We start from the raw sequence: 10137 nt of genomic DNA, 5'->3' as shown, positions 1-10137 counted from the left end.
CTGTGGATGCTGCGCCGGCATCCCCCCGCTCCGCGCAGCCTTTAACCATTTTATCCCCGTTTCATCCGCTTTTATCCCGTTTTATCCCCGTTTTGTCCCCGTTCCCCCGGCGGGGCTGCGGGACGGGCTCGGCCCGGAGTTGCCGGCGATGTCCCCGCAGCTCCCGGCCCCACGTGCCCCGGGCACGTTCCGGGGGGCTCGCCCGTCCCGGGGGCACCCCCAGCGCGGGCACCCCGTCCGGGGCTCCGGGGGACGGGCCGAGCCTGGAGAGGGGCACAGCCCCGGAACGGGGGACGGGGATCGGGCACAGCGGGTGCGGGGGCAACAGGCTGCGCTGGGGGCACCGCCGCTGGGGCATGGACGGGGGCACACGGCGCGGTCCGGGGATAGGACTGGGGACGCCCGGCAGAGCCCCGGGGAGATGGGGCTCCGCAGGGACACGGCGGCAGCGGCAGCCCCGGGGGACTCGGGGATCAGGGGCTCCCCCCGGCCCGGGCTCCGCTCCGCGCTGCCCCCGCCCGCGGCTGCGGGATGCCGCCCCGCCGCCCCCTCCCTGCGCAGCCCCCTCCATCCCCGCCGTGCCCGCACGCCGCCACCCCGTTCCCGCCGCTGTCACCCGCCGCTGTCCCCCCTCGCCTTCCCCTCGCCTTACCTGCGGCTGCTCGGGCGGCGGCGGCCCCTGTGCCGGTGCAGCAGCTCTCCCTCTCCCTCTCCTCCTCCTCCTCTTCCCGCTGCTCCCGCAGCCGCCAGCCGGGAATGGGGGGGGTAGGGGGGGCAGTACCACCAGCGGGACCGTTACAGCCGCCGGCGCTGCGGGGACTACAGCTCCCGGCATGCTCCGCGCCCCGCCGCCGCGGCCTGCCGCTGGCCGCTCCGCGCGAGGGGTCACGGGTAGTGTAGTCCATGCGGCCGGCGGGGGAAGGACATAAGGCGACAGGGCCCGGACGGGCGCGGGGCGTGCTGGGAGGTGTAGTACGACAGGGGTAGAGCCACCGGGCATGGCGGGAGTTGTAGTTCAGCGATGCATGACGGGAGCTGTAGTGCGCGAAGGCTGATGGGAGGCAGAAGGCCGCGACGGGAATCCCACCGGGATGCGCCGGGCGGGGCTCCACGGCCATCCGCGAGCTTATCCCGGCTCCGGGACACCCTTCCCGGGTCGCCTGGAGAGCGCAGGGCCTCGGGCCGGGAGCGGGAGGGGAGCGCGGAGCGGCGGGGCCCGGCCGTGCCCGCCGCCCTCACGGAGCGCTGCCCCCCTGCCCTCACAGCCGCAGCCGCCCCTCACGCTGCTCAGGGCAGGACAGGAGTGTTTGGGAAGGGATGGAGAACCCCGTGGGTCTCACTCAGGGACTGCCACTCCCCAGATCCCTCACAACAGCGGTTCCGTGTGTTTCGCTGCTAGTTTTGGGGGCGACGTGAGCTGTGGGTGTGGAACGCCGCCCCCGGGAACCGGGGAATGGGGACCGGGATACCCAGGGTCCGATCCCTGCCCTGGGTCGGGAGGAACATGCCGGAGGGAACGTCTGTCCTTGTGCCTTTCTCCTGCAGCATTCCAAAGGGACACGCTCAGCTACAGGAAAAGGAGCCTCCGCAGGGATTTTGGGGTGTTTGACCAGGTGCCCACCTGTCCCCATGGTGGGGATGACAGGAACAGCAAATTCTGTCGCCACGTTCAGCTCTGAACCCCCTGAGCTCCCGTCTGCACAGCTCCCTGGAACCTGGGGAGACCCCCTGTGGAAGACAGGGATTCCTGAGATGTGGGAAGAGTTTGGGAAATTCCTAAAACGGAGGAGATCCCCAGCAGGCAGAGCTGGAGGAAAAACAAACCAGAGGCACCGAAGTCCATTGATTTTATTAAACAACCCCCAGTTGCTATGGAAAATGGGGGGAAATCCAGGATCTGGCTCTTCTGAGAGTGTATTCCCACGTGGAATCCTCTCCTTTCGCTGGCTGGAAAACATTTCCTGGCTCTTTGGGTCACCATTTCCACCCAAATACTTTATCCTACTTAACATTTAAAAAAAAATCACACCCTAGTTGGCAAAAAATAATAGACAAAGTCCCCCTCAAAATCTCAAAACAGCACTGTTTCCTTCCCAAGAGGAAAACCACAATGGGAAAGTTTTGGCAACAATTAATTACAATTAATGTCTGTATAGAGAGGCAGCCCAAGCCAGTGGATAAATGCAGATTTCAGCCCAAATCCTCAGGGAACTTTTTTCTGGACTTGTGGCAGGACAAAATCTCTGTCACAGCAGGATTTTCAAACAATTTCCCTGATTCTGGGAATATTCTGCAGCACCAGGATGTTTGGCAGCCCCACAGCCACGCACAAGGCTGTGAGTGTGGGCTGGCTGAGGAGGTGATTCCCTTTTAACTGCTTTGGGATCATCCAGCAGGCTGCTGGATTAATTTAATTCCTTCTAAAAAAGGAAGTAAAGCCAGCAATGGAGGGAGAGGAGGGGAAAGGGCTTCACACTGAAAAACATGCTGGAATAGAAAACATTTATATATACATATATATAAATGAATAAAGTGTTCAGTGTGCTCAATAAACATCTTTTATTTACAGCTGCCACCTGATTTGTGTCTTGACTTCCCCAAATAATCCAACCTCATGTCCCACAGCCCAGGAGAGTTCTAATTCCAGCAGGAGACAGGACAAGCTTTGATTTTGACCCAGAGGATTCCTCACTCCACTCGGAAATTTATTTCAGATGAGCACTTCGATGCTTGAAACTTTTCCTGGTTTATTTCGCCATGAAACACCTCCTCAGAGCCATTCTCAGGAAAAAACTGAGAATTTTGGGCATCGCTCCCTGTGCCCAGCTCGGTGCGGGGCAACAGCTCCGCCACGGATTCCCAAATTCGGGCTGGGCACCCGCACTGCTGGATGGAAAGGGGGAAAAGGGGGGATTTGAGGGGAGACAGAGCGATGGATGGGAGCGGCTGGATGAGGCATGGACATCCCCGGCGGGCAGCGGCTTTTTGGGGCTAAATCTGGGGAAAGAGGGGCTAGATGTGTGCCAAGCGGGGCTAGATCTGTGCCAAGCGGGGCTAGATGTGCGCAAAGCGGGGCTAGATGTGTGCAAAGCGGGGCTAGATGTGTGCCAAGCGGGGCTAAACCTGTGCCAGGCGGGTTTTCGGCGGCGGGCAGCGCCGGGGACGGCCGTGCCGGACTACAGCTCCCGGCGAGCCGCGCGGGCGGGCGGGCAGAGCCGGAGCCCGGCGGCGGGAGCGGAGCGCAGCGCATCCCGCAGCGGCACCGCCGCCTCCGCCCGGTGAGGGATGCGCGGGGGCACCGGCACGGGGAGCGGGGAGGGGACGCGGCCGCGGGGACGGGGCTCGGAGCTCAGGGTGCTGAGGGGGGAGGAACGGTGCCACGAAATTTGGCCACGAAATTTGGGTATGGAGGGGGGAAGATGTCAGGGATGCGGGATGAGGGCAGCAGATGCGGGTACCGAGGGCTGTGAGCACAGTGGGATGAGGGTGAGTGCAGAGGGGTGTGCCAAGGGATGGGGGCATCCGTGGGCTGGGATTTCCCGGGGACGTGGCGGTACGGGTGATGGCAGCAGGGCTGCAAACTCCACGGGGAGCTGGATGCTCAGGGGTTCAGGCACTCTGTAAGGCAGGCACAGATTGCTGGGGGGTGTTTGTGCCTTGCCGTGCCTCCGGAGCTGGTGGGAGGTCCCGGAGACCATGCCAGGGTGCCAAGCTCGCATCACCGGGAGCTGGGATTCCCAGTGGATACGGGGGATACAGGAGCCATGGCCAGGGAATTGCTCCTGCCTGCCCCTGGGGTGTTGGCCCTGCTCAGGGACCTGGGGAGCGATGACTTCATGGCCTTATTAAGGACCAATTTCCATCCAGGCAGGGAAAATAAACAAGTGGAGGTGTCGTTCAGCATGGAAAGTTACTGGGGCTGTGGGGAGGCACTGCCTGCTTTCACGGCCAGCCCAGATTTCTGCCCTTACCTCCAGGCCGCTAATCCCTAAATCCCAATGAGATTAAGGCAGGAGGCAAGGTGGCCGCAGCGCTTCCCTACCACGTTCCCACATGACGAAACCCCGCGTCTGCCCGACCCCGATTAACCCGGGCGCTGAGCTCATCCCCCAGAAACACCGGGAGCAGCAAGGGTGAATCCCAGCCCCGGAGGCTGTGGGGAGGTGGGAGCCATGGCCAGAGGCGGGGGCGAGGCAGGAGCTGCTGTTTCACCCCCGTTGTTGTTCCCATCCCAGCAGATCCAGCGAAGCCCGCGGCAGCCATGGCGCTGGTGAAGAGCGGTTGGCTTTGGCGCCAGAGTAAGTGCCACCCTCGAGCTTTCCGGGTTGGGAGCTCCCCAGAAACACCTGGGGAGGCTTGCTGGGAAGAGGTGGGGTGTGGGGGACACCAGGAGCCCCGAGCCGGGCGGGTAATCCACAGGGAGATTGTGGCGCGGCCGCTCGCGGATTTGCGTCAGCGCGGAGAGAGAGGGGCTGCCTGCCACGAGGGCACACACGGCTCCGTGCCCGGGGCTGGATCCGCTCCCGTGCCTCGGCAGGGCAGCACCCAGCGCCCTGATGGCTTTTTTGGCAGCCCTTCCACTTACAGCCACCTGCTCACGCTGCCCTGGCTGCTCGTGCCAGGCACAGGTGTCCCAGGAGGGATCCAAGTTTGGGGAATGAGATGGGGTCTTGTGAGCGTGCTGGCTGCATCCCACTGGCCCCGCTGGGCTCCTGCAGCTGCTCCCTGTCCCACCAGGCTCCATCCTGCGCCGCTGGAAGAGGAACTGGTTCGTGCTCTACCTGGATGGCAGCCTGGTTTACTACCACGATGAGACACAGCGGGACATGGACGGCCGGATCCACATCAAGTACAGCTGCCGGGACGTGCGGATCGGCCGCGAGTGCAAAGGTGAGCCGAGCCCCTGCCTTCCCAACCCCATCCCGTGTGTGGCTGCCCCCCTCTTAAACAAGGCTCCGGCTCTGCACCTCCAGCAGACCCCCAAAATAACCCATTAATCACCCCAGGCTGCCCCGTGCGCCCCTCCTTGCTCCCAGCTGGGAGACCCTGGATGGTCTCTGCCATTGCTTTTCCTGGGGGAAGGAGGGAAGGAAGGAGCAAGGAAGGAAGGAAGGAAGGGAGGAGGAACTCTCCTCCTGGGTAGTGCTTGTAACAAACAGGATCCCACGGCCCTGACTCATCGCTCGTGTCTCGCACAAACAAGGGAACAAAGCAGCAGCTCGGCGGGCCCCGCAGCCCACGCCGCCGCACAAAGCGCCTTTCAGGGGCTGGGAGCGGCCGTGGGAGCACAATCCCACAGCTCCGTGCTCTCCACATGCTCCTGCCGAGCCTCAGAGGGGGAACACACACAAACCTCAGGGACTGAAGATTCTGCCCTTGCTGGAGCTCATGATCCCGCTCCAGCAATGAGCATCTCCCATTCCTACAAAATTTGGGAGCGCTCCGCCAAGTTCAAAGCAAAGGCAGCTCAGCCTCGTGGCCCCGAGCAGAATTTTGGCATTTTGCTGCCCTTCCATGTCCCTTCTGCCACGGGGGCGGAGGTTTCTGCCCATCAGCTCATTCCTTGTGCTGGCTTTCACCCTGTGAGAGCCTGACTGCATCCTCCACCAGGCGACGGAGCCAAAACGAATCCCAGGGCTAATTTCCATCCAGGCAGGGAATGGCACATTGCTCTTGCGCCAGGAGGGATGTGGAGCCCGGGAAGCTCTGTGGGACACCTCCCGGCCCAGGTGGATGCCACCCATCCCTTCATCCCTTCCCCTGCAGACGTGCAGCCGCCCGAGGGGAGGAGCCGCGAGTGCCTGCTGACCGTGGTGCTGCGGGACGGCTCCAAGACCACGCTGTGCGCCGAGAGCGAGGACGACGCCGTGTAAGCGACTTTGCCAGCCCCATTATCCCAGCCTGGAAGGGACCCGGGCTGCAGGAGAGCCCTGGCCCGCTCCCCTTGGCTAAACCGGCCCCCAGCCCCTGTTCTCAAACACACTTGCAGGGCAGAAGGTGCAGGAGGAGATTTGGGGCTCTCGCTGAATAACCCACAGCCAAAAGCAGCTGGTTTTGAGCAGTCCATCTCCTGATCGGGGAGTCTCCTCGTGGATGAGAAATCCCCTCTTGGGCTGACTGAGGAGAAGGGTTTCATCATTATTTGGAAATAAAAAGTCTGAATGTGAAGCCCTCACTGGCTAGAGGCAAATTGCTCTTTTTAGCACTGTTCCACTTCTATTTATTTCTTTAAAAAATTATAAATTAAATTTAAAATAAATTATAAGATTTGAGTTTTTTTTAAAAAAAGAATTTTAAAAGTTAGCAGTGGCAAACATTCAGCTGAACTTGGATGGAGGGATACATGCCCAACAGAACTTCATCAACTAAGCTTTATCTCAGCTGAGTGGAAATTCATCCATTATGTGTTCTTCCCCCCAAATTTAGGTGTCATTTTCCTGCCTGCCCTTATTTTAGCCAGGGCCACCCTGTGGTGGCACCCTGTGCCCATCCCTGCGGTGTCAGGTACTCCCGGCACATTCCCAATCCCAGCTGTTGGCCCAGCACTCATTTAACAGGGAATTAAAGAACAGTGCCACATTCAGGTCCCTGTGGGGAGGAAGGGGACAATTCCCACCCCTCCAGCACCCACCAAAAATCAGTAACTCTGTTTTATTTGCAGTGCTTGGAAGATGGCTGTGCTGGAGGCTAAATCCACCCCGGTGAGGCTTTGTCCCCTGAGCAGGGACACCGTCCTGGCACGGGATTTGGGATTCTGCATTTGGGCAGGAAGAGGTTACCCCAACCCTGAGCTTGGGGGGCTCCCCAGCACCCACAGTGCAGCCTCAGGGCACAGGGAAGAAGGAGGGGAGGGGTTGGATGCCACCACTGATGGCAGGTGACAGAGCCATGGTGACCCTGTGCACTTGTGGAGCGTGACGGGAGGAGGGTTAGGGTGACAGGGACACAGGGTTATGGGGACACAGGTCAGGACATTGTTAAGGTGACAGGGACACCATTAAGGGGCAGAGTTGATGTGGTGGAACACAGGCAAGGTGACAAGGGCACACAGTTAAGGTGACGGGGACAGTTAGAGGCAACAGGAGCAGAGTTGAGGTGACAGGGACACAGCTAAGATGACAGGGACGACGTTATGGTTATAAGGACACAGTTAAGGGGAATGGGGACACTGTTAAGGTGACATGGGCATGGTTAAGGTGACAGGGACAGGTGAAGGGGATGGGAGCAGAGTTAAGGTGTCAGGGACACTATTAAGGCAACGGGGACACTGTTAAGGCGACGGGGACACCATTAAGGTGACAGGGACACCGTTAAGGTGACAGGGACACCGTTAAGGTGATGGGGACACCGTTAAGGTGACAGGGCCACCGTTAAGGTGACACAGACACTGTTAAGGCGACGGGGACACCATTAAGGTGGCATGGACACCGTTAAGGTGATGGGGACACCGTTAAGGTGACGGGGACACCGTTAAGGTGGCATGGACACCGTTAAGGTGGCATGGACACCGTTAAGGTGACACTGACACTGTTAAGGTGACGGGGACACCATTAAGGTGACGGGGACACTGTTAAGGTGACACTGACACTGTTAAGGTGACGGGGACACCGTTAAGGCGACGGGGACACTGTTAAGGTGACAGGGACACTGTTAAGGTGACAAGGACGGGGCAGAGTCAGGGCGGCCCGAGCACAGGCTGTGCCCACCCTTGGGGCCGCTGGCATTCCCCACCCCTGAGCCCCAGCACCCCGTCCCCCCGGGAGCTGAGCCCACAGTGCCCACCCGCTGCCGCAGGTGCACGTGTACGACCCCTACGACGACGACTACTACCAGACGGTGCCCCTGGACTCGCACCAGGCCGCCTACATCAGCTCCGGCCACTACGGCCCCCAGTACGGAGGTGGGTGCCCCGCTGGCCCTGGGGAGGGGTGGCTGAGGCCATGTTCCCCTGCTGACACCCCTTTGCCCGCAGCTCCCGGGGTGACCCACGTCATCGTGCGCGAGGATCCCTACCGCGTCTCCGGGGACCAGATGGCGCTGGGGCTGCTGGCCGGGGCCGCCACTGGCGCCGCCCTGGGCTCCTTCATGTGGATGCCCTGCTGGTTTTAGTGGCTGCCCGACTGAGCCACGGCCTCCCTTCGCTCCCCAGCCCTGTCCTGGACCCTGCCCTGAGCGCCCTCAGCCTCCCCACAGGGACAGACTCCCACACGTGCCCTGCTCCCGGCCCCAGCTTCTGCATTAAACATCCCCCACGTGCTTCAGAGCCTCCCAAAACCCTCTCCAGAACCCCACAGCACCCAATTCCCATCAGCAAAGGTTCCCTGGGCCGTTAGAAGAGCTTCCCCATCCCAAATCTCCACAGGGAGCCGGCTGCAGAAATTCCGGGTTTGGGAGAAGGGGAAAGTTTAATTCTTTTAATTTAATTTGGGGGGAAGTGGCTGGATCTTTTTTGGCTGGGTGAACCCCACAATGCAGAGGCTTTTAAGGGAATTTTTGGCAGCAGAGGGCACCACAGGGATGCTCAAGAGGTGGATGAAAGATTAAGGAGGATGAAACCCTTTGCAGGATTTCTACCCCTTTCCAACGTGCACCGGTCCCCTGGGCCTGGCCAAGTTGGAGAAATGGTGCAAAACCCTCAGGAACTGGAGTTTAAACCTTGGGAATGAGGCTGAGAAGAGCCCAGGGAATATCCCAACCTCTCCAGCCAAGTGGGAGGGACACCCAGCATCCTCAGTTTCACCCTGATTTTCGGGATGGGCAGAAGGGCAGCTCTCCATGGGGACCAGGGAGCCTTTCTGGCAGCCAAGCCAGGATCTTCACAGCAGGGATTTGGGATTGAGGGGACACAGCAGGGACCTGGTCAGGCCAGGGGACAAGCAGCACTCAGGGTTTTGGTTGGGCAATGGAAGAGGTGAGGAACAGCTGCCCAGTGTCACTCCTAGAGCCAGGATGGGACCCTGGAACCACAACTGACATTGAGTTTAGGAATTACAGCCCCACAGCTGGATGGGAAACCACCAGTGACACCAGCACCCCAGCCTGCTCCTGCCTTTAGGTCAGTTCCTGTGCCCATCAGGGGACTGGGATATCCCACACACCATCCTCATCCTCTCCTGCATTCCCTGCCTCCCTGCTGCTGCGCACCCGCTCCCGGAAAGGGGAAAAATACAAAAAAACCTCTTTGAATTCTAATAAAGGCACTGAAAAACCAGCCCTGGCCTGAGGGTGAGTGAGGATGAGGAGGGAACGCTCTGGGGGTGGGAAGGATTGTGTCCCCCTGCAGCGCTGCCCAGGGCTGTCACCAGCTCCTCTTGTCCTCCCTGCCTTTCCAGCAGGACAGGGGGATTCTGTCCCTGAGCCCACCTGCAGCAGGGGACACAGCAGGAACAGCAGAGAGCCCAGAGGAGGCCCCAGAGCTGCTGCAGGGCTGGAGCCAGGCTGGCAGAGCTGGGGGTGCTCACCTGGAGAGGAGAAGCTCCAGGGAGAGCTCAGAGCCCTGGCAGGGCCTGAAGGGGCTCCAGGAGAGCTGCAGAGGGACTGGGGACAAGGATGGAGGGACAGAACACGGGGAATGGCTCCCACTGCCAGAGGGCAGGGATGGATGGGAGATTGGGAAGCTTTTCTGGTCAACCTGTGCCACGGCCTCACCACCCTCACAGAGAAGAATTTTACTCTATTTACCAATCCAATATCCATTTTATGGTTCATGGGCCAAGGAGAGACACACTGGGAGATGGAAAGATCTGGAAACTTGTTACCAATAACAACACAACCTAGAAACTGTCTGTCCTTCCCATGCCATGTCCAGCTGCTGACCTGTAAAGCTCCTTTTCCCAAGCTCACAGAATTTCTAGGTTGGAAGAGACCTTTAAGCTCAGACCCCAAGCTCCTCATCCCTGCAGTACCTGGACATCCTGGACAGTGTTCCTGCTTCTCTCCTGCTGTGCTGCTCTCCCAGAGATCCAGGGACATGGAGCAATTCAGGCTGGAGCAGCCTCCAGCAGCAATTCCCGGGGTCTTCATGCAGGCCCTGCACTAGGGAGCTAAATGAAGCAGCAATTAAATACAAATAATTTTGGAAGCACAAACAATTGATCCACAGCCCACAAAAGCCTCAGCAGGGGCTTCCCAGGAGCT

General features: G+C 60.0%; 1 protein-coding gene across 3 annotated transcripts; it reads left to right on the top strand.

Moving 5' to 3' along the window:
* The first annotated feature begins 3203 nt into the window (after window positions 1-3203).
* PLEKHB1 (pleckstrin homology domain containing B1) lies at window positions 3204-9211 on the top strand. Of its 3 annotated transcripts, none has more exons than XM_058045196.1 (7): window positions 3204-3278; window positions 4236-4298; window positions 4738-4890; window positions 5767-5869; window positions 6662-6701; window positions 7795-7900; window positions 7973-9211. In XM_058045196.1, the coding sequence occupies exons 2-7, from the start codon at window positions 4262-4264 to the stop codon at window positions 8107-8109; spliced, it is 576 nt and encodes a 191-aa protein (XP_057901179.1). In that variant the 5' UTR covers window positions 3204-3278; window positions 4236-4261; the 3' UTR covers window positions 8110-9211. The 3 variants fall into 3 exon arrangements, with proteins under 3 accessions (XP_057901179.1, XP_057901180.1, XP_057901181.1); XM_058045197.1 differs by having other exon boundaries at window positions 3213-3278; window positions 4239-4298; XM_058045198.1 differs by lacking the exon at window positions 3204-3278 and adding an exon at window positions 3398-3403.
* Window positions 9212-10137: the final 926 nt, after the last annotated feature.

This window comes from Melospiza georgiana, chromosome 2 (genome assembly GCF_028018845.1).
Source record: "Melospiza georgiana isolate bMelGeo1 chromosome 2, bMelGeo1.pri, whole genome shotgun sequence".
Lineage (NCBI taxonomy): Eukaryota > Metazoa > Chordata > Aves > Passeriformes > Passerellidae > Melospiza > Melospiza georgiana.
Note: the sequence above shows the minus strand (reverse complement) of the source record. Positions and strands in the feature narration are given on the sequence as shown.